This window comes from Cololabis saira, chromosome 8 (genome assembly GCF_033807715.1).
Source record: "Cololabis saira isolate AMF1-May2022 chromosome 8, fColSai1.1, whole genome shotgun sequence".
NCBI classification, from domain to species: domain Eukaryota; kingdom Metazoa; phylum Chordata; class Actinopteri; order Beloniformes; family Belonidae; genus Cololabis; species Cololabis saira.
Window position 1 is genome coordinate 6,197,234 of NC_084594.1, and position 26,961 is coordinate 6,224,194.

At 43.1% G+C, this 26,961-nt stretch overlaps 2 protein-coding genes across 4 annotated transcripts in view; one reads left to right on the forward strand and one right to left on the reverse strand.

Moving 5' to 3' along the window:
* raly (RALY heterogeneous nuclear ribonucleoprotein) overlaps positions 1–26,961 on the reverse strand; it is a 191,444-nt gene that overhangs the window by 72,757 nt on the left and 91,726 nt on the right. For all 3 annotated transcript variants that reach the window (XM_061726625.1, XM_061726623.1, XM_061726624.1), the window contains exons 2-3: positions 9,517–9,845; positions 3,751–3,823 (exon numbers count right to left, since the gene is read on the reverse strand). In XM_061726625.1, the coding sequence (XP_061582609.1) occupies positions 3,751–3,823; positions 9,517–9,772 (329 nt within the window). In that variant the 5' untranslated portion in view covers positions 9,773–9,845. The remainder of the gene's footprint in view (positions 1–3,750; positions 3,824–9,516; positions 9,846–26,961) is intronic.
* LOC133449095 (uncharacterized) lies at positions 18,582–23,956 on the forward strand. The gene is made up of 3 exons (XM_061728227.1): positions 18,582–20,601; positions 21,625–23,209; positions 23,285–23,956. The coding sequence occupies exons 1-2, from the start codon at positions 18,694–18,696 to the stop codon at positions 22,894–22,896; spliced, it is 3,180 nt and encodes a 1,059-aa protein (XP_061584211.1). The 5' UTR covers positions 18,582–18,693; the 3' UTR covers positions 22,897–23,209; positions 23,285–23,956.

Here is a 26,961-nt window from a genome sequence, read left to right on the forward strand (position 1 = left end):
TTCTCTTTTATGAATATAAGTGAAAAATACTAGAATGTCACAAAAAGAAATCCCTCTGTTGCAAGATCTAAATATCTATCTATCTATCTATCTATCTATCTATCTATCTATCTATCTATCTATCTATCTATCTATCTATCTATCTATCTATCTATCTATCTATCTATCTATCTATCTATCTATCTATCTATCTATCTATCTATCTATCTATCTATCTATACATACAGGACTGTCTCAGAAAATTAGAATATTGTGATAAAGTTCTTTATTTTCTGTAATGCAATTACAAAAACTAAAATGTCATACATTCTGGATTCATTACAAATCAACTGAAATATTGCAAGCCTTTTATTATTTTAATATTGCTGATTATGGTTTACAGTTTAAGATTAAGATTCCCAGAATATTCAAATTTTTTTAGATAGAATATTGGAGTTTTCTTAAACTGTAAACCATGATCAGCAATATTAAAATAATAAAAGGCTTGCAATATTTCAGTTGATTTGTAATGAATCCAGAATGTATGACATTTTTGCATTACAGAAAATAAAGGACTTTATCACAATATTCTAGTTTTCTGAGACAGTCCTGTATACACAACTGGATAAAGAGGACTGCATGTAAGAACTGAAATCTTAACGTGAAACGGACAGTAGAGCAAATCAAAGGTAAATTCAAGGAGCAAAGTTTGACTCTGTGAAAGTAGGACCGTAAACCAGTCGTGGAACAGTGTTTTTTGATAAATGAAACAAAGATGAGCCTGCACCAGATTACCAAGATGAGGTGGGGAGATTTGGAGCAGTTAATGATCCAAAGCAGACAACATTATCTGCAGAAGACGGCGAGGCGACGTGAAGACATGTGCACGACTGGCTTCCAGCTGTTTATTAACGACGCGTCGGGAGACGGACGCAGACAGAATCTGAACCGTCCTGAATCCTCACGTATGCAGGGATGTGATGAATGCTGTGTTGCAGCCAAATGGAGCAAACGGATTCAACCGTGTGTCACGGTACATGGACAATGACCAGTACTGGAGTTTAAAAAAGAATCAGGGGGGATGGTGGATTTGATCATATGGGGACAGATAATTTGTGCTGATTACAAATAATATAATATATTACAAATAATAGCACTGACCAAAACCCCTGCAGAAATACTGCAGGAATGACATAGCAGCAGTTAAATGCAGCCTTCTGTAAGCTTTAAATATCCACTGGGCTTACATCAAATACATCAAAACACAACAATAAAAAACACTTTTCTGAACTTATCAATATGACTCTGTCCTTCACAGGATAAGTAACATGGATCACTGCAAAAACTCTAAATCTTAACAAGAATATTTGTCTTATTTCTAGTTAAAATGTCTCATTTTAGTAAAAAAATCTCATTACACTTAAAAAAAGACTCATCACTGGAAAAAACAACAATTTTCACCGGTTTCAAGTAGATTTTCTCTTGAAATAAGTAGAAAAATCTGCCAGTGGAACAAGATTTTTTGCTTGTAATGAGAAGATAAATCTTGTCCCACTGGCAGATTTTCCTACTGATTTCAAATTAAAATGTACTTGAAACAGGTGAAAATTGTCAAATAAGTTATTTTTCTGGTGTTATTTTTCTGGTGAGGACTCTAAATGTTGAAATAGCAGTAAAACCACATTCATTGATGAAATGACATAAGGGATGGAAAGGGGGGATGGCAGTTTTACAGGGGGGAGGATTTTGACCGTTTTTATTTCAGGGGGGATGCCATCCCCCCTCATCCCCCTTCAACTCGAGTACTGGCAATGACCCACAATGCACTGGGAGAATGATCCAGGAGCTTTTTGAAGGCAAATCCCCTGATTTTTAACAACATTCAGCTGAATTTTACCTAATTTAAAACAAAACTACAGGGGGATAAGACAGCAACAATACCGGCCTGACTCTCAGAAATGATTTTAAATTAAAATATTTACAGATGAAATTAATATTGTCCTCGTTAAACAGCCCAGTCTCACTAAAAACATAATGAATGTTTGTCCACATGTAAATAAATCTAGTAGTGTCATGCTCAGACTGCATGTGATTGTAGTTTAGTTTGTAGTTCCCCTACAGGTCAGTTTGTAGCAACCCCCCTTTTGTCACTGAATTTGCAACAAGGTGATCCTGTTTTCTCTCTCTCTCTTTTTTTTCTTAGCAAAGCAGTTTGCAGTTTGTTGACAGTTTAATTTAATCATCCAGTCAATGTTTACATCCACCTCCATCCCACTGAAGGTCACAGATGATCTATTTAGAATCTATTTAGAATGATTTAGAATCATCAATCAGCCTAAAATGCAGGTTTTCTTTTAGACTGCAGGAGTGTAGCACCCTATAATGTAATAATTTCCTATAATGTAATAATTTCCTATAATGTAATAATTTCCTGAAAATGTAATACAATTTGCACTTAACTCAATCGAAAATGTAATAAAACCCAATAATGTAATAACTTTTCCAATAATGTAATAAAATATCCTTATTGATATTGTAATAACATTTTTACCGATAATGTAATACCTTATTATATTATTGGGAATTTATTACATTTTCAGGTGAGTCTTTTTTTTCTTTTCCAAAACTGATAATGTAATACTTGACAAATAATGTAATATATTTGTTCATTTTCAGTCCAGAGTTCTACATTTTGTGTTTTAAGTACCTAAGAATGTTATATACAATGGATTTGAAACACCAGAATGACTATTGGGTTAAATTTCAGACTTTGAGTACCATGTAATACATTCCCAATAACGTAATAAGGTATTACATTATTGGTACAAATGTTATTACAATATCCGTCAGGATATTTTATTATATATTGGGGAAGTTATTACATTATTGGGTTTTATTACATTTTCGATTGAGTTAAGTGCAAATTTTATTACATTTTCAGGCGTTATTACATTTTCAGGAAATTATTACATTATAGGAAATTATTACATTATAGGGTGTTACAAGGAGAAAGAATACAAAGTGGATGAAAACTGCAGGCAGAAAAAGGCTCCAACTGATATCTGAACTGGAACCTTCAACGACAGCGTTGAGAACATCATCACAAAGCTTCCAGTAACTGCAAAACGTTAGGATTTTAAAAGTCAAGCAATGGCTTGTAAATCTTTTACATTGTTGATAAATATAAATAGCGAGTGGTGCGTTTTACCAAAGTTGCAGAGGAAGACGCATCGTGTCAAGTTACATCTGAGCTCCTGGAAAAGGTTGTACGTCATTTGAAGACTTGTAATTATTAGGACACTATAGGAATCTAAACCCCGTATTGTTACGTGTATCATATTTGATCCATATTTCAGAGACATGTAGCACCTCCATAAAATAAAAAGTTTCATACATTTAGATCATACAAAACATTCTTTTGTGTTTTATTTCAGCGTATAGCCTAATAAACACATCAAGTTTCAAATATTTTTTTAAATATGTGCGTATATTTTTACTTCAGGCCTTAAATGATTAAGACATGGAAAATAAAAGTGTGATTTTATTCATTCATCTACTTTTCTTTAGCCAAAACAACAAAAAAACACATAGTATCATGCAACTATAAAAATAAACGCTTCCCTAAACTCTGGTGTCGACTTCAGCTTCCACAGGCGAGTCTTTATGCAATAATAGGTGGTTGTAAAAGGTTTGACCATCAGCTAAGCGGTTAAGCAGGATTAACGTAACGCAGGTCAGCAAAGAATCGATCCAAAACACAAGAGTCCGTACCTGTACAGAGAAGCCGCTGATCTCTTCAGGCCTTTAGGTCTGTTTGGCCTCGGTTCTCCTGCCATGTTGATATCTGAGGGTAGAAAAAGAAAAACAACCCAAAGAAACAAGAGAGATGATGGGAGATCCATACAAACAATGAGGTGAATACAGCAAATCTATACTGCAGTTAAACCCCCAAAGCACTGAAACAATAGCCTGTTAAATCATTAAAGGCTGCAGTAAAGAGAACAGGATTTACAGACTACCTGTCATCTAAGCTGTGTGTAATAAGTAGAAATGTGCTATGTGGTTATGGACACTAGAGGAAGCCGTTGAGCCGTTCTCAAACATCTGCAACCCTGCATCGCCAGGGCCTTTCGTCAGGGCTCCCGCCGCGTACACCGGCTGTCACAGAGGCCAAAACAGCAATAAATCAGGCGGTGATGTCCTGATTAAAGAATAATAAGAGGCGGGGGAAGAAAAACACGGACCTGTGCTGTTCCTGACCGTTAACCACAAGTCAAAGCTCAACCACAAGGAGTCATCCCCTTCAATCCCTATTCACCGAGTCTCTCCTCAAATATATCTATCAGATAGGAATATGTTCATTAGGGGTGTAACGATACACTAATCTCACGATACGGTACGATACACGATATTGAGGTCACGATAACGATACGATACGATATCATAGCAGTATTTTTTTAACAACCTTGAATGAGGAACATATAACTAGAAAAAATTGCCTTTTATTTGAAAGACACAAAATACAAAACAATGCTGTGCGTTTGCCCTATTGTTACAGTTTGTAATGATTTATAACTGTTTAAGTTTTAAAGATAAAGCCAGGCCAACCATTTTCCACAAACTGAACTAAAAGTAAATGTCAGGTTTGCATTATGCATCTTCAGTTTCATACAAGTAAAGGTATTTAGCCACAAACCGAATAGTTTCTCTCATGTATGATTTGACTTTTTTCTTTTCCAGAAATTTAACAACTGAAATTAAATAAATAAATAAATACATACAATTTTCATAAATAAATAAAAATAAATCATAAAAAAGATTGATTCATGCTCACCTAATAAGTGTAAGAGGAGATTTATTTTTGTTAAGAAGGTTATTGGTATTGGTAATTCAGGGTTCAATATTTTATAAATATATTCTTTATATTCTGATGTAAATCAGGGACTATAATGACACTAGTCAGTTTATCTGTAGTGATTAGTCTGTTTTAGATTAGGGGGAGTGATACGCCACAGTACGGCACTGGCTGCTGTGTTGATGTTCTAAAATCCTACACTGTTGAGGGACATTAAAGTACACTGGAACTCAGCAGAAGTTGTCCCCGTGTTTATCCTACTCATGACCCCAAAAAGGTTTAATTAAATAAGGTAAGGCTGAACTCTACACCAGAATTAAAAATTTAGAGCTCAAAACCCTGCAAGAGTCCCGTGATCGGGACCGCAAAACGGTACCAGTTTCTTCTGAGTGGAGTAAGATTTTGGTCCGCGGGTCGAGGCGCGGTCGGATGCGCGTTTCTAGTCAACACAATAGATTAATATTAATAACCCAATATCGCGATACACTTTGTCACCTCCACGACCCGTATTGTGACGTTTTTGTATCGCGAAATTTCGTGGCACAATATATTGTTACACCCCTAGATATATGTCTGAAATTTGGCAAAAATGCATCATGTGGGCCGTAAAGGGAACATGAGTTGTGCAGGAAAGTTCCCTTGCGCTTGGCAGAGATGTTTTTAGAGCAGAAGCAGCAACCCGAGGCAGTAAGAAACAGCGATGGGGAGTTATCACCGCGGTGCAGAGTTTAGCAAGCTGACAGTTCGGGGAGAGACGCGGCCCCTGAGCCTCCTGGTCCTGGTACAGAGGGTTCTGTCAGACCTCCTGCAGGACAGGGGGGGGGGCAGAGCAGCCTGTGACCTGGTTGGAGGTCTGTGATGATCTCACATGCTCTCTACAGACACTAGTGACGCTGAGAAGCCTCGGTGGGGAGCGCTGGAGCACCAGTGATGCGTTGGGAAGTTGTCACTGAGTGTCACAACACTCCGGGCGCTTTTCAATCTGAGCCGCAGCCATGCAGAGATGCTGCCTGCAAGAATCCTTTTGAAAAATCAACAGCATCTAAGTTGGCAGAGGAACGTTCGTGTTAGTTCCTTGAAGAGAGAAGATATACGCTGCAGAGTATTTTTCACCATCGCTGAAGTACTGAGGAGTCCCCGGCTATGTCCACATCGTCCAGTTCTGAGTGTCAGGACTGGTGTGGTGAGGACCCAGATGCAGGAGAGCGAGGCAGGAGTTGCAACAAAAAGTGTTTATTTTCCAAACCAAAAAACAAAGGGCTGCTTAGCACAGGACACATGGAGGAAAACACAGTACGGAACCACGAGGAGCAAGGGAATGACAAGACCAGATATACACAGGGGATAACGAGACACAGGTGCAGACAATCAGGGCAGATGGCACACAGGCGGGGCAAAACAGAAACAAACTGGGGGAAATGTCAACCACTGACACTGAGTTGGTAAAAATCTGATTCAGTTTGTGTTCATAACAAGTGTCCCTTGAGACTGGAAGTGCACTTTATCTTCTTCTCATTAACATGAATGTTGTGTGCAAAATTAAAACTTTCTGAAGACTAAACTCCAGTTCCTAAAAAAACTTGGGATGTTGTGTAAAATGTGAAAAAAAGCACAATGTGCAAATCTCATGCAGCATTCATCAGAATAAAATGATTAAAACTGAGTTTCTCATCATCTACAGCACAAAAGAAATCGGAAAATTGCAAAAAAATCTGTAGGAATCCCTGTAGTACGTGGCCAAAAGTCCCTCGGGAGCCACCTGCATTAAAACCAGGCGTGATTGTATCATGGACGTTACTGCATGAACTCATGAACATCTCCAGAAATCTGTCCAAAAACAAGATCTGTCTCTCTGTCTACCTGCAATCATGAATAGAAGAAGCTACAATTTGAACATGACCCAGAAACTCTCCCGTCTACTCCGAGACAAAGTGCACTCCAAATAAACTGAAGCAAAGTGGAAAACTGTCTTGTGGGATCAGATGGAGTCAAAATGTGAAATTCTGTTCGGACGCCATGGAAACCAACCTCCAGACAAAAGAGGAGACGAGTCAATCAGCTTGCTGCCAGCTCTCAGTCTAACGGGCTGCATCTCTGACGGTACGGGGATGCCTACGGAACGGGCATTTTGCACGTCTGGAAAGGAAGTGTACACATGTTTTAGACCAGCATCTGCTCCCCTTCTGACAAAGGCTGCCTCCGTCAGGGAAGATCTTGCATCTTTCAGCAATTCTAAGCTGCATAATGCATCATTTAGACAAGGGTGGCTTTGTACTACAATAGAGTCCAAACCGAAGCGATGAACAGGCGGTCCAGACATTTCATATTTGATCAAAACGGTTTTCCAACTCGTTTGTCAGTTCCCAGGTTGGAAGCAGGTTTGTACGTTATATTGAGGGCTACGTTTGTGTTGTTGTTGTCGTTTTTCTGCCACACGCTCATTGTTTATTGATTAGGCCAACCATTGTTTTGTGTACAAACATGATAATGCTCTTTGAGTCGGGTCACCCTGCTGTGTGCGGTCAGTGTACAACAGGATGTAAGTCTTTAAGGTTCACCACAGAACGGTGTTGAGGTGCAGAACAACAATGGGGGTGATTATATAGCTGGGGGGGGCAGTGCTTTGTGACGGATTGCCCAGTCGGGGCCTCAACACCCACCCAGGAGAGGCCGAGAAGCCTCACATTTATTATTCCCACATAGCCTGCAGGGGAGAATGTGGGGGGATGTTTTACTGCTAAAGGGTCCGAATCCCTCCGTCCTCATGATCACTGCTCTATTTTCTTTTTCTTTTCCTCTTTTTGCAATTAAACTTTACCGTTTATAAGTGTTACAGCGTACCCTGCAGTGAACGGACATAAACCAGCAGGGCCCCTCACAGACGTTCACCTGCTGCTCATTAGGGCCCGAGCACTTGCAGTGTGAAGGCCCTATTGTATCTGTAGGAATTCTTCTTCTTCTTCTTATTGTTCTGACGAAAGCAGGGCCTTTATGCCCCCCTAAACGTGCCCAAAAAGTCACCATATTTTGCACGCAAGCCAGGCCTGGCGAGAAATTTTATATTTAATGGTTTGCATGAATGGGCGTGGCAAAATGGCTCAACAGCCCCCCTAGAAAATCTTTCTCTGCCATAACTTTTGAATGGGTTGTGATAAAGACATGTGGGTGGTGTCATCGGACTCGGTATTGAGTCCTTGATCTTCATTCGCCTGAATTAGCCCCGCCCCTTCTTCTGATTGGTTGTCCCTATTTTCGGCTATAACTTTTGAATCGTTTCACATAGAGAGTTGTGGGTGGTGTCATCAGACTCGGTTTTGAGTCCTTGACCATAATTAGTGAAAATTAGCCCCGCCCCTTCTTCTGATTCGTTGTCCCTATTTTCTGCTATAACTTTTGAATGGTTTGACATAGATAGTCGTGGGTGGTATCGTTTCTGATATGCTTATGGAGGGCGGTGACCGTGAGTGCGAGGGCCCAATCATCGCTGCTTGCAGCTTTAATTTCTTTTTGCTTTTAGTCGGGCAGCTCAACTCGTCACAATTAAATGCATCCTTTAAAAAAGGCCCCAAAAAAGTTTTCCGGAAAACTCTCAATTTTTGGGGGCCTTTTTTAAAGGACTCATTTAATTGTGACGAGTTGAGCACATCCCCCCTTACATCCTCTTAAGAAACTGGAAACATTAAATACAATCCATTCAAGAAATCCACATATTTGCTTTTATGACTTTTTGTCTTGATGTAACAAATAAGGTTTGGAGATAATCAATAAGAGATTTGTATTGAAAAATGTTTCATCAGGTTGTAATGAGGTATGGATCCATTCGGAGCACTTTTTGTTTCCATTCTAATATTTTATTGATGTTTAGCAATTTTTTAGCAATATTTTTTAATTAGTCCTATATAATCTTGAGTATTGAGCTTAGGCACAAAACCCACCAGTTGGCTTTTGATCATGATGTCCGAACTATTCAGACACATCTAAGAGGCTCATGTTAAGCCATCAACGAGATCTAGCTTACTAAATGTAAGGAAGTGTCAGCGACGCTACAGCCACAGGCAAGTGTCGACGTCAGCATGGGAAAATGAAACCCGCAAAAACAAGGACACCAACTGGATACCATCCAACGAAGAGTCAACGATAAAGAAGAAAAAGCAATATAGCAGCAAATTCAAGCATTGCTTCTTCCCTCAGTCTATTCTACATGAATGGTGGCTTTAATTCAAGGGTTAATAATAATACTAATACTACTACTACTAATAATAGTAGGTCAAATAAGGAGTAGAGAGGGGCAAAGCTTTCCAACCCTTTTTCACTTGTTAATAGTCAGGGAACCTGCCCAAATGGATCAACAAAGTTTGATCTAATAATTGTGATATTTTTAGATAAACAGATCCCTTTTTGTGCCTCAGTTTCCACCACTCTCTCTTAAAAGTCATTGTTGGTCATGTAGTGTGTGATTCCTAGTCCTCAGTCAACCACGTGATATGAACGCAAGAATGGCCCCAAGACTGTGAAATTTGGCAGATTGCTGTCTTTAAAGTTGTGTAGTCTGAAACAGCCGTAAAGTCCTGCTGAAAATCTGTCATCGCAGTCGTCCAGTATTTATTTGGAAACCATTTCCATCCCCACTACTGTGACCCTCTCATATATTAAAAGGAGCTTTAAATTATTCTTTAACTCACCCAGCGTTTGTCCAGCCAACACCCTGCCATTCTCTCCAATCACAGCCCCCCGGGCGTGCCTCTCGCTGGCGTACTGGATGAAGGCATAGCCCTTGTGCACGGAGCAGCCCAGCACCCGGCCATACTTGGAGAAGATGCTCTCAACATCCGACTTCTTCACCACCGCCGTGTTCAGGTTACCAATAAACACCCGGGAGTTGATTGACCTGGGGTCGGTCTTGTTTGTCACATTACTGGTTTGGACCTTCAACGACATGCTGGACAGGTACACAATGGAGTCGGTGGACAATCGGACGGATTGTGAGGGGGGTGTGCAGCGAGATGGGTATCTGGAGGGGGGAAGAAAAAAAAAGATGTACATTTGTTAGTCAGAAGAAGGTGGACAACGGAAAGAGATGCAGCAAACAAGTCCACTTTACTGCGAAACTCACATTTACTCACATCATAAACCTAAACTTTCTCTTATTTCAGTTCACCCACAAGCAGCTAAACGGCTTCCTCAGTAAAAAAGGATTAAATGATATAGAATATAAAAAACTGAAACCTTCAAAACACCACATTTTTTTAAGCAACTCAACTTATTTCGGTCAGAAGTTCTTAGACTGAAAGGATCAGTGCCATTCCAGTCTACAGTAATTTTGAACTGCTGCTTGTTCAGTTGCATGAGTTCAATCGATTAAGAGCATCATTTGCAAATCAGACATCTTCCTCCTCACCCCAGCGCAATCCCCTGGAAGATGGAGCCCAGAGGACCTGAGGGGTAAAACATGTGGGAAAAGTCTGGAGGGGTGTTATACCGAAGCAGAAGTATGAAGGCTAGGGGGGTGGGGGTACTTAATTCTAAGCTTTTTGGAACAAGACATAACTGAAACCCCCAAATGAAGCTGATCTTTATACGTTCTCAAAACCTCAAATGAACAAACACATTTGTAATCTGGTGCATGCGATTGGTTGATCAACAGCTCTTCCCAGGAGCGGCCGTCCCACCATGGTAACCCCAATGGTGACCCCAGTGGTGAGCCTAATGGCGGCCCCAAGGCTAATCCCAATGGTGACCCCGATGGTGAGCCCAATGGTGACCCCGATGGTGAGCCCAATGGTGGCCCCAATGGGGAGCCCAATGGTAACCCCAATGGTGAGCCCAATGGTGAACCCAATGGGGGCCTCAATGGTGAACCCAATGGTGGCCCCAATGGTGAGCCCAATGGTGGCCCCACGCATGCAAACTCAAGAGCTGCATCTCAGACTCTGTGGGGTGAAGTATGGCTTGTTAGGTTCCCAGAAGAAAGACGCTTTTCTCCAAAAAGAGGACGGCAGGAGTTTCGAACGGCAAAGTTGCATCTGAGAGTCGGTAAACCTCTTTTGTATGTTTATTCACAGAAAAGTCATTTAAACACAGAGTGAAAGGGATTCAAAATCAATGAACAAATGCGATGTTGTAGATGTAAGCGGACCACAATCCCTCCACGACTGAGACACTGATAATGGCATAAAGGGAAACAATTACTTCAAATGATGCCGCTAAAGTCTTTACTAAAAGCTACTGGCTCATTGTGCTGAACACAAGAGAGAGAGAGAGAGAAATGTGTCACCAAAAGAAAAGAAAACAGAGGAGCGAGAGAGGCGCTGATGAAGGTTAAAAAGCCGAAACTGCACAGGAGCAGAAGAGGAGAAGGGGAGAGGGAGGATAAGGGGAGAGAAATGAAAAATGTGACCTAGCACCTAGAGACGAAAGACTAGAAAACAAAACTGACTGAGGAGGTGCAAAGAAAAAAGTGTGCTTGATGTTCTACCCCAAATGTTTAAAACTGATTAACTGGCTTTCCCTTTCCTGCTATACTTCACCCTTTCATTTGTTTCTGTTTTTTGTTTCCCGCAGTCATTGACTTGTCTTGATTCATCCCGTCTTTACTCAGGGAGCACCAGAGGGAAGAGAGGAATTAGATCAAGAAAAAATAATTGGGAGATGTGTCTATGCAGACCAAGGATGGTGTGACTTCCCAAAAGACATCATTGTCCAGTGCAACACTTTTCTCAACCTGAAAGATATGGATTTTGAATTCAAGACACTAATGCTGGATGCTCACATATACATATACCCCTTTTCCACCAAATCGGTTCCAAAACTCGTTCAACTTGCGAACCAGCTGAGAACCTCTTTGTTTTTCCATATCTCGGGTGCTAAGGGGAGCCACGTCATTACATCACTGCAAACGTCAGTTACTGTAGGTCGGTGCGTTTGCATTGGCGTAAAGTTGAAGCAACAACAAGGTATTTGCTCTAATAGGACTTGTCCACGTAGCTCCTCCGTGGACACATCTCTAAAAGACAGGTTGTCTCCTCCTCAGACCACTGCTGCTTTGCTGCATCCAGATTCATTCGTCGCTTATTTGAAAATGTCGCCGTCTCGCAGTCGGTGTGGAGTCGGCGCAGGGTGTGGCCAGAAAAGCTGCGCGCTCGGCGACGAGGACGAGCCGGGTGCAGCTCGTCAGCTGCAGCTCATCAGCTCATCTTTGGGAGAAGTTAACATTTGTGCTGTCTTCGGGTCAAGGAAGGAGGAAGAGATGAAAGATGAAGGAAGGAAGGAAGGAAGGAAGGAAGGAAGGAAGGAAGGAAGGAAGGAAGGAAGGAAGGAAGGAAGGAAGGAAGGAAGGAAGGAAGGAAGGAAGGAAGGAAGGAAGGAAGGAAGGAAGGAAGGAAGGAAGGGAGAAAAGAGGACGTGAAAAAGGAAGGAGAGAGCAGGAGGAAGGAAGGAAGGAAGGAAGGAAGGAAGGAAGGAAGGAAGGAAGGAAGGAAGGAAGGAAGGAAGGAAGGAAGGAAGGAAGGAAGGAAGGAAGGAAAGAGCAGGAGGAAAGAAGGAAGGAAAGAAGGGAGAAAGGAAGGAAGGAAGGGAGAAAAGAGGACGTGAAGAAGGAAGGAAAGAGCAGGAGGAAAGAAGGAAGGAAAGAAGGGAGAAAGGAAGGAAGGAAGGGAGAAAAGAGGACGTGAAGAAGGAAGGAAAGAGCAGGAGGAAAGAAGGAAGGAAGGAAGGAAGGAAGGAAGGAAGGATGGAAGGAATGAAGGAAGGAAGGAAGGAAGGAAGGAAGGAAGGAAGGAAGGAAGGAAGGAAGGAAGGAAGGAAGGAAGGAAGGAAGGAAGGGAAAAAAGAAGGAAGGAAGGAAGGAAGGAAGAAAAGAGGACGTGAAGAAGGAAGGAAAGAGCAGGAGGAAAGAAGGAAGGAAAGAAGGGAGAAAGGAAGGAAGGATGGAAGGAATGAAGGGAGGAAGGAAGGAAGGAAGGAAGGAAGGAAGGAAGGAAGGAAGGAAGGAAGGAAGGAAGGAAGGAAGGAAGGAAGGAAGGAAGGAAGGAAGGAAGGAAGGGAGAAAAGAGGACGTGAAGAAGGAAGGAAAGAGCAGGAGGAAAGAAGGAAGGAAGGAAGGAAGGAAGGAAGGATGGAAGGAATGAAGGGAGGAAGGAAGGAAGGAAGGAAGGAAGGAAGGAAGGAAGGAAGGAAGGAAGGAAGGAAGGAAGGAAGGAAGGAAGGAAGGAAGGAAGGGAGAAAAGAGGACGTGAAGAAGGAAGGAGAGAGCAGAAGGAAGGAAGGAAGGAAGGAAGGAAGGAAGGAAGGAAGGAAGGAAGGAAGGAAGGAAGGGAGAAAAGAGGACGTGAAGAAGGAAGGAGAATTAGGTCATTTTGATCCGAAGACAGTACAAGGGTTAAAGAGCATCTATCAGGCCAGAATAGATGAATGTCAGCGAGCAGTGACTAAGTTTGTGGTGTTGAACTTGTTACTGGACATTCTTGTGGAATTGCCACAGAATAATTTGTTGTATTTAGTTAATTTCTACAGCAGAATATTTATTTTATTATTATTTTATATTTATTTTCAAAACAAATATTTTTTTCTGGGGACCCGCTGGCACCATCGAGGAGCCCAAGGCTGGGGGCCTCTTAAGACCTCACTGTTGACCTCACTTGTATTTTTTTGCTCAAAGATATAAAACAAAGTTGATGCTACTCAACTTGTTTGTTCTCCTTTTTTCCAAATGAGAATCAATGAGAATCTATAAAGAAGAGTCGAAAATGGAATTGGAATTGTAAAAATCTTATCAATTCCCATCCCTTACGATGACCACTCTGAGCCAGCAGTCGAAGAACGGGTCTGAATTTGACCTTTTGGTGCTTCACCTTTCAACTTTTCTCCTCACTTAATCCTGTCCGGGGTCACGGGGGTCTGCTGGAGCCTTTCCCAGCTCGTTCCAGGTGTACGCCCTGAAAAAGGTCGCCAGTGCACCACAGGGCCACGTTTATAGACAAACAACACACCGCCATGGGCAGTACGTTTGTTCAGAGTCACCAATAAACGTCACATGCCGGTTCTTGGATGCAGGAGGAAGCCAAAGCACCCGGGGAAACCACACAAACAAAGACCCCCACCAGGTCCAGGAGTTGAACCAGGACCCTTCCTGCTGTGATGCAACAGCGCTAATCAATAAGCCGGCGTGCTGCCTCTGTGTGGCCGACATAAATCATGCCCCAGTGCAAAACGCTGCTCAGTTAATGTAACCCTAAACACAATCCATCATTCGTACACATTTGATTGTAGTGTAATTTGTCACCATTCATGGATACACAGCTTCTTTCTACTCAATTAGTTATGTGAAACAGGTGGTACACTGGTATATAACCAAATGCTGCAAGCAGCAATGAACGGGCCCTCGCACTCATGGCCACCGCCCCCCACAAGCATATCAGAAATGACACCACCCACGACTCTCTATGTCAAACCATTCAAAAGTTATGGCAGAAAATAGGAAATATGAAATATCGACCAATCCGAAGAAGAACGGAACCAATTTACACCAATGAAGGTTAAGGACCCTAAACCAAATCCGATGACACCACCCACGACTCTCTATGTCAAACCATTCAAAGGTTATTGTAGAAAATAGGAACTATCACATATCCACCAATCAGAAGAAGCGGGGCACTCTTTTTTGGCATCTAGCATCGCCACGGTAACGCTTTTGACTGAGAAAAGTAATGCACATCATCGCAGGATGGAGACGCACATTTTGATGTATAACACACCTGGGTGCACGTTACGGTTCGGGCTCTGAAGCGGCTGAAGAAATGGTATAAATTTCGCCAAAATGACACGATTAATTCAAAATGGCCGACTTCCTGTTTCGGCCATGGCGCCAGGAGACTTTTCTTTAAGTTCGTACCGATTTTCATGCATGTACGTCAAACTGTAAGTTTTCTAGGGGGCGCTGTTGAGCCATTAGGCCACGCCCATTAATGCAAACCACTAAATATCAAATTTTTTCGCCAGGCCTGGCTTGCGTGCAAAATTTGGTGACTTTTGGGGCACGTTTAGGGGGGCAAAAAGGCCCTAATTTTGTCGGAAAAATAAAAACGAGAAAAAAAAACCCTACAGATACAATAGGGCCTTCGCACTGTCAGTGCTCGGGCCCTAATTACTTGTGGCTATATTTTTCTGACCAATGCACGACTCAAGGAGACAAAGTTCTTCCTGCGCTGCTAAACACGAATACAGTTGCATCACCTCAGAACTCTGAGAAACCATCGGTTGTGTGAGCAAAGCCAAGCGCTGGCTTTGACATGAAACAGGACTGATCAGAGCCCGACGAGCAGATCAGGCAGAGACGTGGTTTCAGGTGAAAGCCATCTGCCCATGACGTTCTCAGTCTGGAGCTCCTGCGAGGATCCGGGGGGATTATGACTCACTCCATCGGTCTATCGCTGCTTCTGCTGCTTTTACTTGCTATTCACATATAAACTTGGCATTTAAACAGAAGCAGGGAGGAGATGCAAATCAAAGAGCGGTTCATCCGAGTTACTGGCAACATACCAGTGGCGATGACAGCTGACGCGCAAGTCAACAGACGGGAAGAGAAAAAGTTGGCTGCGCCCTCAACCATCTCATGGAAGTCACAGAATAAAAAAGGAAATTAATACATCAATGACACAAATTAAAAAATTGAACATATAGTACCTTTCTACACAAATGTGTCAGATTGCTTCAAGTGCTCAGAAGATAAAAGCAGATCAAATCAAGTGATAAATAAATCCATAATGTAAAAAGGGAACTATTATGGTTTCTGCATAGTTTCTGAGCTATAAATAGGGTCCGAAGGGAAACATTTGAGCACCTCACAAGTGTCTCATCTGTGGTAGCAGTCTCAGTGCGAGGAGTTTGATTGACACATGCAAACATCAAACATCTGTACACCAAAATCTGGCCCGATAACACGGACTCTGTTAGTTTTATAGGGAGCTGAATTGGTTTTCACTGCTTATTTAATAATGTTGCGGTGTTCTTTGTGCCGCCGGCTATCTGTCCACCCCCCACTCGTTTTACCTGTGTCCATGGTCATTTACATGTAAATGAACGTACCAACACTTAGCTGCACAAACATGTTTTTCAGTCATTTAGACATTTTAATGAGCCTGCTGACGCTGGACTGAGCAGAAGCATTTTATATCCAACTGATTGCTTCCAAGCTTTTATTTATTTTTCCTTAAACTACTAAATATCATTGTCACAGGTTAGCCACGTCAGCCATACTAATTACAAACTTTTAGGTGCTCATGAACTTGTAGAAACCGAGCTGATCCACCCGACATCAGCAGTTTGTTGTTCAAAGCAAAAACTAGTACTAAAGTTTATAATTGACATTCAGTTGGTACCAAAAACACTTTTTACAATTGCTAAATGTAACGGGGATGGGTTTAGGACCCTGGGGAGCCTTTAAAGGGAGAGCAGAAGCAGCGCTCTCTCTCTCTCTCACCTGCAGAAGTGCAGACACTCAGCAGAAGGCACTCCAAACATTTGTTGTGGTAGGTTGTGATTTGAAGGGAAATAATATTTTATTCACATTGTACTGCATTAAAAACATTATTTTAATGGATATACATTTACTTTACTAGAAGAGCAGCGGCAGCAGTTGGGGCAGATTCAGTGTGGACATTGTGTGAGGTTTGATGATTGTAAGTCATGCACTTTATATTTAACTGTGAATGCATTGAATTTTGTGGTGTTAATGTGTTTTATGTTTTTTTTAGTATCTGTCTCTGACAAAAGAATAACTGCTGGTCCGGGTGCTAGTTAAAAACAACTTTAAAGGGCGACAACCTATTAACTGCTGGTCGGGTTTGGTAAAGCTACTTGAAGGTACAGCATGTTGAATGGTGTATTTTATTTAAGTATTGTATCTTAACCTGTGGAACAAAACTTAACACTCATGTCTGTGTTCATAGGACTGTCTGCGAGAGAAGTGACTGTCACTGTTTTTTTTCCCTCCTAATACTTAGTTTCATTTGGGCCTTCTTGTTTTCTTTTATTTGTTTTGGTTGTTATTTTAGTTGGGCTAAGTGCAATATTTACCAGGCGCCAGACAGCGCCTTAGTGGCCACCGGTTTGGGGGAAGCTATCGCATTAACATTTAGTGATCCCTTTTGTTTTGTGTGCTTATATTTTGGTTGCAGTGCAAACCCAACCTTGAGACCGTGCAAGTGATTCATTAGAGTGCAGTGGTGTTGTTACTCTATTGGTTTGGGTTTCTTTTTGAGTTATTGGGTCCTGAATGCGTGAGCTGATCCTATTTATCCCCTTACCGTCACTTGGATGATGTGTGCTTTTGCCTAATTTATATGACGCCTGACCTTTTTAAATTAATTTTGTAATAAACTATTTTCATGATTTATCTGCCTCCTGTCCTGGTTATTCTGGACATTACCTGGTTGCGTAGTGAACTAAAGTGTGAGGTCTTAAGTACCTTTAGTTGAAGAAGTTTGTTCAATCACCACAATTTTGGCGTTGCTGGCGGGATCTGGAGGCTAGATTTGTTTTTTTTTTCTCGTCTTTTGGCCCCGTTTGGTTTAGTTTTGGTTGGGAAAAAAAACAGTGACAGGTCTTCAGCGGCGAGGGAGCTACGGGCCATTTCTACTGCCTTCTCCAGGCCACCATCTTTCTGGCGGGAGCATGGAAGATCTACAGAGCATCATGGAAGAGCTGCAACAGCTGAAAGCAACTAATGAACAGTTGAGAGGACAGTTGCGTGAACGGTCACCGGCACCTGATCCAGTGGCAGGACCATCCACTGCCCCGGGAGGTGTAGCCCCAATTAACAGTGTGTCCAGTGATGCTGCAAATGTTCGCTACCTTTATGTACCTAGAGAACGTAAATGTCCCAAGTTTTCGGGGAAAATGTCTGTTGATCTGTTAACAGTTGAGCAATGGGTTGAAGAGGTACGCAGATGTCTGGGGGTTAGGCCCATGTCGATACCCGAGCAGTTGTTGTTTATCACTGACCATTTAGATGGGGGTGCTAAGTCTGAAATCGATTTTCACCCTGATGCCAACAGAGATACCCCAGAAAAGATATTTGCCATTCTGACAGAAACCTATAGTTGTTCTCAGTCATATGTAGCAGCACAGCTACAGTTTTTTCAACGTACTCAGCGGGAGGGGGAGTCCCTGCGTGATTTTTCACATACTCTTAAATCGTTAATGGATGCTGTAATACGCAAAACACCTGGTGGTATTCCCAATTCTGACATGCTGTTGCGTGATCAATTTATTGAACATGTGCTTGATGATATGTTACGCAGAGAGTTAAAGCAACATGTCATCCGAGAGCCAGATACCACTTTTGTGGATCTTCGGGGTATCGCGCTTAGGTGGTCTGAAGCAAGTAGACGGGGAGGGAGGGTTAAACCTCGTGCATACTCCTGTGATTCTTATTGCCAGATAGTAGATGGTGTTGAAGTAAGCACAAGTGCAGTCACTGCTAGGCCTAGTGATGAGATTGCAGAAATAAAAGAGTGCCTTCGCAAACAGCAAACTCAATTGGATACTATTATGAAGCATGTCACTGGCCAATCCTCACAACCTATTCGGAGTGATGCAACCCCCGACTCAGCCAAGCGGTTCCGTTTTCAGGCAGATGGCAAGCCGATCTGTAACCGTTGTAATAGGCCAGGCCACATTGCCAGGTTCTGCCGAGTAAACCTAACAGCCCCCAAAACCCATGTTGGGTTTGGCTCTGAAAGTGGAGTGCAGAGCCAGTTAGTGGGAGGGGGTCCTGACTCTCAGCCGTCGGGAAACTAGTTCCCTCTGGTGCTGAGAGCCAGGCATCGGAAAAGGGTTCTGTGGGCTCACCTGAAGATCAAATGGAGGATCCCTCTCGACTTATTGGAGACTGCCCAGTGGTCGAAATCAACATGGGAGGAGTGATGGTGCCATGTCTCTTGGACACTGGGTCAATGGTCACCACAATCAGAGAGAGTTTCTTTGAAAAACACTTCAAGTCACAGGGCGTCGGGTTGTTGAAACAATGTCGCTGGCTATGTCTCAAGGCCGCTAATGGGTTAAAAATCCCCTACAAGGGATACATGGAGCTTGATGTTGTCGTCTTGGGTGACACCTTAACACAAATGGGTGTGTTGGTTGTAGAGGACCCGCAAAAGGAGACCCCAGAACAAAAGCAGCAGGCAGTGCCTGGCATCCTTGGGATGAACATCATTGGTCGTGGTTACGGTTTGCTTGTTGAGCAGTTTGGCCATAATCTCCTTGAGGCACCTGTCCTCAAAGCTGCTGGCAATGAGTGGAAGGAAACGTTTGCCGAGTGTAAACGCCTTGAAGCTGCAAAGGCACAAGGTTACTTGGGGAAAGCCAAAGTTCACGGTCGAGCTGTTCGTGTTCCTGCTGGTTCCTTGACGTGGATTCACACTACTTGCCCCTCTGCTGCAAACACTACTCTCCCTTCCGTGCTTCTTGAACCCTTAGCAACAGGGAATCGCCTCCCAGCAGGCATTCTTGTGTCCTCGGCCCTTCTTCCTGTCCATCAGGGCAGGGTGGAAATTCCTGTTGTTAATGTGGGCACTGAAGATGCTTGGCTGCAGCCTTACACACAGCTGGGTGAGCTGCATGTGGTTGACCCACTGCAAGCAGAAAGCTCTGTCCTCTTTGAGGAGATGGATACTCATCCCACAATTGCAGTGGTTCAAGAGGTGACTGCAGTGAGAAATCCTTCCATTGATCTTTCCAGGCTGTCATGGTCCAATCTATCTGCTGAACAGACAAAACAAGGGCTGGAGCTTTTGCAGAAACACAGCACCGTTTTCAGTCATGGAGAAGGGGACCTGGGATGCACTTCTTTGGTGGAGCATGAAATTCCTTTAGTGGACGACGGCCCGGTGCGGCAACGATATCGCAGGCTCCCGCCATCTCAGTATGAACAGGTTAAAGTCCATATTCAGGAGCTGTTGGTCAGAGGGGTTGTGCGTCCAAGTTGTAGCCCATACTCTTCTCCAATTGTAGTAGTTTTCAAGAAAAACGGAGAGCTCAGGTTGTGTGTAGACTACCGGTTGCTCAATGCCAAGACGCGAAAGGATGCTTACCCCTTGCCGCGAATTGAAGAGTCCCTGGATGCCCTCACAGGTGCCCAGTTGTTCTCAACATTGGATCTTGCCAGTGGGTACAACCAAGTACCCATGGCGGAAAAGGACAAGGCAAAGACTGCTTTTTGCACACCGTTCGGGCTCTTTGAGTTCAATCGGATGCCATTTGGGCTATGCAATGCTCCTAGCACCTTTCAAAGGTTGATGGAGCGGATCTTTGGAGACCAGAGCTTTCAGTCTGTACTGCTGTACTTAGATGACATTGTCATCTTTTCTTCATCTTTTGACCAGCACCTGCAACGTCTTGACTTGATTCTGAGCCGCCTTAAAGAACACAACCTGAAATTGAAACTCCAAAAATGTCACTTCTTTCAGTCTGAAGTCAAATATCTGGGCCATGTTATTTCTGCCTCTGGTGTCGCCACTGACCCTTCTAAGATTAGTGCAGTGGCTGAATGGGCACGACCAACTACTTGCACCGAACTACAGTCATTCTTGGGATTCGCTTCCTACTATCGTCGCTTTGTAGCCGGCTTTGCAAGGCATGCTGCCCCACTCCACCGACTGGTGGGTGAGATGGGGGGGACCAAGAAAGGCAGAACGAATGGGAAAGGGGTCTTGAGCGACCGTTGGAGCGAAGAGTGTGAAAATGCATTCCAATCACTCAAAAGACTCCTCGTGAGTGCACCTGTTCTGGGATATGCTGATTTCACCAAACCCTTTGTCCTTGAAATAGATGCCAGCCATGCTGGGCTTGGGGCTGTGTTATCCCAAGACCAAGATGGAAAGCGACGGCCCATCGCCTTTGCAAGCAGGGGCCTCAGACCCACTGAAAAGAACATGTCCAATTATAGCTCGCGAAAACTGGAATTTCTGGCTTTGAAATGGGCAGTGACTCACAAGTTTAGAGAGTATTTGCTGGGGAATAAATTTGTGGTGTTCACTGATAACAACCCCCTCAGTTATTTGCAGTCAGCTAAATTGGGGGCTGTAGAACAACGGTGGGCATCAGAGTTGGCAGTCTTCGACTTCGAAATCAAGTATCGACCGGGACCAACCAATCGTAATGCAGATGCTCTGTCCCGTCAGTTACATTCTCAGAGCACCTCTTCTCTCTTTCCTGGCTTAAGGGTGCCCGATGAACTCCATGCACGAACAGGTGACGTCCCCCCTGGTCTTACAACCACCTGTCAAGCTATATCTGCTTTTCCATCAAGGCCAAAAGCTGACTTACTGGTCCTTCAAGCTGCAGATCCAGTGATTGGTGGATTTTTGCAGTACTGGAGAAGAAGGAAACCTCCAGCAAACAAAGACATGGTCAATGCTGGCAAAGGAGTAAGGAAGCTGGTTCAACAGTGGACCAGGATAAGATCACAGGATGGTGTACTGTATCGTCAAATACAGACACCAGGGGACGGAAGAGTCCTACTCCAATTACTGTTGCCCCAGTGCTTGCAGGCAGAGGTCCTTAAAAGCCTCCATGACGACCATGGCCATCAGGGCATTGAACGTACCTCAAGCCTCGTGAAGCAAAGGTGTTTTTGGCCCTTTATGCAAAATGACATCATGGAATACTGTCAAAACTGTAATCGCTGCACGCTGGCAAAAGCAGTACAACCAAAAGTCCGTACATTTAGAGGGGGATTGACTGCATCTAAACCATTGGAAATCATTGCCATCAATTTCACCCTATTGGACAAGGCTAGTGATGGAAGGGAGAATGTGCTGGTGGTCACGGATGTGTTTTCTAAATTCACTCAGGCCTACCCAACATCGGATCAGCGGGCCAGTACAGTGGCCAGAGTGCTGACGGAAAAGTGGTTCTACACCTATGGTGTGCCCCAGCGCATTCATAGCGATCAAGGAAGGAGTTTTGAAGGGGACCTCATGAAACGACTTTGCCACCTTTATGGGATTGAGAAGAGCAGGACTACACCGTACCACCCAGAAGGCAATGGACAATGTGAGAGATTTAATAGAACATTGCATGACTTATTGCGTACACTTCCCCAAGAGAAGAAAAACAAATGGCCGCAATACCTACCCCAAGTGCTTTATGCATACAACACAACAGACCATCAATCAACAGGATATTCGCCATACGAACTTATGTTCGGGCAAAAAGCCCAACTTCCTGTGGATTTTCTGTTGGGTGGATCCCAGAAGGAACCCATATCTGGCTCAGCAAAGGATTGGGTGGATGAGCACCAAAAGCATTTGAAGTCAGTCTACCTTCATGCAAAGGCCCAACTCCGACAGGCAGCAGAGCGGCGAAACCGACACTACCAACCAACAGCGACTTCCATCCTCACTCCTGGAACATTGGTTTACAGGAGAAACCACCTCCTAGGACGTCACAAAATTCAGGACACGTGGGACTCAGTGGTCTATGTGGTTGTGGAAAACATGGATAAAGAAGGAAGAGTCTACAAAATACACCCCAGAGATTGTACCGGCCCGGAAAGGCATCTTAACAGATCGGAGCTCAGAGTGGTACCAGCGGCTGGTACTGGTATGCCCATGACACAACCCCAACCTTTATTGGACCCTGGCCTGACAGATGGCCCACCTCGACAGTTAAACTCAAACACCATGGATGACGAGAACAGTGACTCTGAAGAAATCCTATTCACCATGGAACCAGAGCGGCGGCGAGCTTGGGTCCCCTCCCACATTGCACTCGAGCCAAATAGTGATGTAGGGAGCACAGACTCACATAGTCCTGTTTGCTCACCATTAACTTCAGAGCCGAATCAGGAAACCAGTTCCAACTACAGTGTACCCGTTGTAGAAACAGCCGAACCTGTAATAGTGCAGGAACGGCTTCGAAGAATCACCGCTGGCCAACACACTAATCCGTTTCACCTCCCAAGGTCAGCAAATTGCACCCTCGCTACCTCAGTTAGAACAATACAGGTGTCCCAAGCTGTAGACAACCAGGCAGCTTCAAGAGTGTTTAGGCCCTGGATTTAATCCGTCACCGGGACGGTGACTTTTCAAAATGGGGGCAATTGTAACGGGGATGGGTTTAGGACCCTGGGGAGCCTTTAAAGGGAGAGCAGAAGCAGCGCTCTCTCTCTCTCTCACCTGCAGAAGTGCAGACACTCAGCAGAAGGCACTCCAAACATTTGTTGTGGTAGGTTGTGATTTGAAGGGAAATAATATTTTATTCACATTGTACTGCATTAAAAACATTATTTTAATGGATATACATTTACTTTACTAGAAGAGCAGCGGCAGCAGTTGGGGCAGATTCAGTGTGGACATTGTGTGAGGTTTGATGATTGTAAGTCATGCACTTTATATTTAACTGTGAATGCATTGAATTTTGTGGTGTTAATGTGTTTTATGTTTTTTTTAGTATCTGTCTCTGACAAAAGAATAACTGCTGGTCCGGGTGCTAGTTAAAAACAACTTTAAAGGGCGACAACCTATTAACTGCTGGTCGGGTTTGGTAAAGCTACTTGAAGGTACAGCATGTTGAATGGTGTATTTTATTTAAGTATTGTATCTTAACCTGTGGAACAAAACTTAACACTCATGTCTGTGTTCATAGGACTGTCTGCGAGAGAAGTGACTGTCACTGTTTTTTTTCCCTCCTAATACTTAGTTTCATTTGGGCCTTCTTGTTTTCTTTTATTTGTTTTGGTTGTTATTTTAGTTGGGCTAAGTGCAATATTTACCAGGCGCCAGACAGCGCCTTAGTGGCCACCGGTTTGGGGGAAGCTATCGCATTAACATTTAGTGATCCCTTTTGTTTTGTGTGCTTATATTTTGGTTGCAGTGCAAACCCAACCTTGAGACCGTGCAAGTGATTCATTAGAGTGCAGTGGTGTTGTTACTCTATTGGTTTGGGTTTCTTTTTGAGTTATTGGGTCCTGAATGCGTGAGCTGATCCTATTTATCCCCTTACCGTCACTTGGATGATGTGTGCTTTTGCCTAATTTATATGACGCCTGACCTTTTTAAATTAATTTTGTAATAAACTATTTTCATGATTTATCTGCCTCCTGTCCTGGTTATTCTGGACATTACCTGGTTGGGTAGTGAACTAAAGTGTGAGGTCTTAAGTACCTTTAGTTGAAGAAGTTTGTTCAATCACCACATAAATAAGAAAGAGGCCAGTAACCTAATGTGACATCGTTAATGAACGACAGAAAAATGAAAGTGTACAACTCATTAGTAAATACTTGTAAGAATCAAAACAGCTGTAAAATAATATTCTCCTGGGTTTGCTACCGGCCCAGTGAGGCTGCTCTTTGGAAGTGAAACCTCTCAAGAAAAGAAGCCCTACCTAGAAGGCCTCTCTGTAAATAAATACATGTCACAAAGATACGTCTATAAACAAATAAGTAGGGCTGGGGATCGATTCAAATGTCAAGAATCGATTCGATTATTGGTGTTACGTGTACTAGTATGCAGGGCCCGCGCCCCAAGGGGCCTTGCGCTATGGGCCGTTTTTGAAAAAAAAGAAAAAGAAATTGAATTTTTTTTTTCTCGTTTTTTCCCTTATGAATATTAACAGTCACGTTCCATTACAGACCTAAATGTGTACTAGTCTGTGCATATCAATAAATATATGTGCAATGATGCGCGTGTCTGTTGTTCAGTACAACTGATCAGACCAAGCGCAGACACAAGCTTCTCTGATCCAGACGGTGGAGTTGGAACAAACTGTCACACAATGTCGAGAGAACAAGACAGATTCAGGAAATTTCCATCAGGGGATGAAAAAAGAAAAAAACTAAAGAAAATGGAAGAGTTTAATGCCTCTTTGAAAGGCTTGTTTGATAAATTTGTTAGAAAAATCACCGATCCGACCGGGTCTCAAGCAGCCGTGGGGCCTCGCATCGAGGCAAGTCAAATGATGATGAGGCAGGGGAAGGTATCCAGTATTTTGCTAATTGGAGAGTTAAAATTGCGCATATAGACACCTGATGCGACCCGAAAAACTCAAAAATTTTGCCGGAGGCCCCCCCGGCCATTTCGCACAGGGCCTCGCAAATCTCCCAGACGGCTCTGCTAGTATGGGGGGGCAGTTTGGTGTTTTATCCTCTTTACTCCTGCTCCTCTCTCTCTCTCCCTCCATTTCTGTCTCATGTTCACAGGTCCAGCCCATTCTCTCCACTCGGCTCCAGCTCTCTCCACCGGTCCACCACTCAGCTGTCCCACCAATCATCTCAGCTCTGATTTTGGTGCATTTACCAGTTAGTAATGGAAATTTGTTGGAAACGTATGTTGCACAGGTTTGTAGTGAGACTAATAACCATTAGTGTGTTGGCTGGTAATTAAAATGACTATTCAAACATGCTCAGATCCTTCTTTCCCGCAGAGATCCATCTTGTCCATGTTTTTGTTTCTGGTTCAGATTTTGGGTCCAAATATAAGGCTGCATCCTACATTTCTAAATGACAGTTTAGACACATTTAGACCTCCTACAACAGGTTTATAACTGGCAAAAGATGAGCCTCATCGCATCTGACGTCTTTGGGGCCAGTGACAGCGGTGTGGGGTGGGTGGTAGTCAGTACTCGAGTTGTAAAAAGAAATCAGGGGGGATGGTGGATTTTATCATATGGGGACAGATAATTTGTGCTGATTACAAATAATATAATATATTACAAATAATAGCAGTGACCAAAACAGCTGCAGAAATACTGCAGGAATGACATAGCAGCAGTTAAATGCAGCCTTCTGTAAGCTTTAAATATCCACTGGGCTTACATCAAATACATCAAAACACAACAATAAAAAACACTTTTCTGAACTTATAATATGACTCTGTCCTTCACAGGATAAGTAACATGGATCACTGCAAAAACTAGAAATCTTAATCATAATCTGTCTTATTTCTAGTTAAAATGTCTAATTTTAGTAAAAAAATCTCATTACACTTAAAACAAGACTCATCTCTGGAAAAAACAACAATTTTCACCTGTTTCAAGTAGATTTTCATTTGAAATAAGTAGAAAATCTGCCAGTGGAACAAGATTTTTTTTGCTTTAATGAGAAGATAAATCTTGTTCCACTGGCAGATTTTTCTACTTATTTCAAGTGAAAATTTACTTGAAACAGGTGAAAATTGTCAAATAAGTTATTTTTCTGGTGATGACTCTAAATGCTGAAATAGCAGTAAAACCACATTCATTGATGAAATGACATAAGGGATGGAAAGGAGGGATGGCAGTTTTACAGGGGGGATGATTTTGACCGTTTTCATTTCGGGGGGGGATGCCGTCCCCCCTCATCCCCCCTCAACTCCAGTACTGGTGGTAGTGGAATCACGGGAAGAGGAAGGGAAAGGAGTTTCTGAGGGATCTTTGTGTCTTGCTGCCTTATAGGAGTTCAACATGAAAAAGCAAAGTGCTCTAATAGCTTCAATACAGACCAGAAGGTAAATTAAATGATCCGAGAACAAACATTCATCCATTTTTCATACTTTGTAATCCTGTCCTGGCTCTGAGACTATTCGTTGGAGTTCTTAAAATAGCAACTTTGCAACATCAATGTTTGCAACCGGTCGTCTTCCCTGCCCATGCTGACCCATGCAGTATATGTTTCCACTTCCAAGATTAGTGCGAGATCGATGTGAGGATTACACTTCTCAGCAAGTCCGAGTCAGGGAACCTGCAGTTCTGAGAGGGCGGAACGGCCGCGCGGGGCAACAGCTCCCCATATTCACCGCTAATTGCTTTAGTGAAGTCTGGAAATTGATCAGAACTTTGGAGAAGTGTCTTTTCAGCAGAAAACAGCTCCACGCCAGCAGTATTAAAGGCACTTCCTAAGGTCTAAAGTTTCCCTTTCGGTTTGATAACGTGGCTGGAGGATCGGTGCACTTTCACATCATGCAGATGAAATCTTCTGAGCAACGTCGGCGTTGAAATGAAACTCATCTCCAGCAGCGTAAATACAGCTAAATATTTAAATACGCCTTCTGGCCGACCGGGAAAAAAACAGAAGAGCAACAAGAGTTCCAGCTTTGGCACTTAACGCGCTTTCCTCAACTGTGTCCGAGAAGACAAAAGCCTGCTGCCGTCTA

What these genes read in the sequence shown, in the direction of transcription:
- LOC133449095 (XM_061728227.1), top strand. Translation starts at nt 18,694, where the DNA reads ATGGAGGATCCCTCTCGACTTATTGGAGACTGCCCAGTGGTCGAAATC. An exon ending in AATCACTCAAAAGACTCCTC is followed by an intron (nt 20,602 to 21,624) that starts GTGAGTGCACCT and finishes CTATTGGACAAG; the next exon opens with GCTAGTGATGGAAGGGAGAA.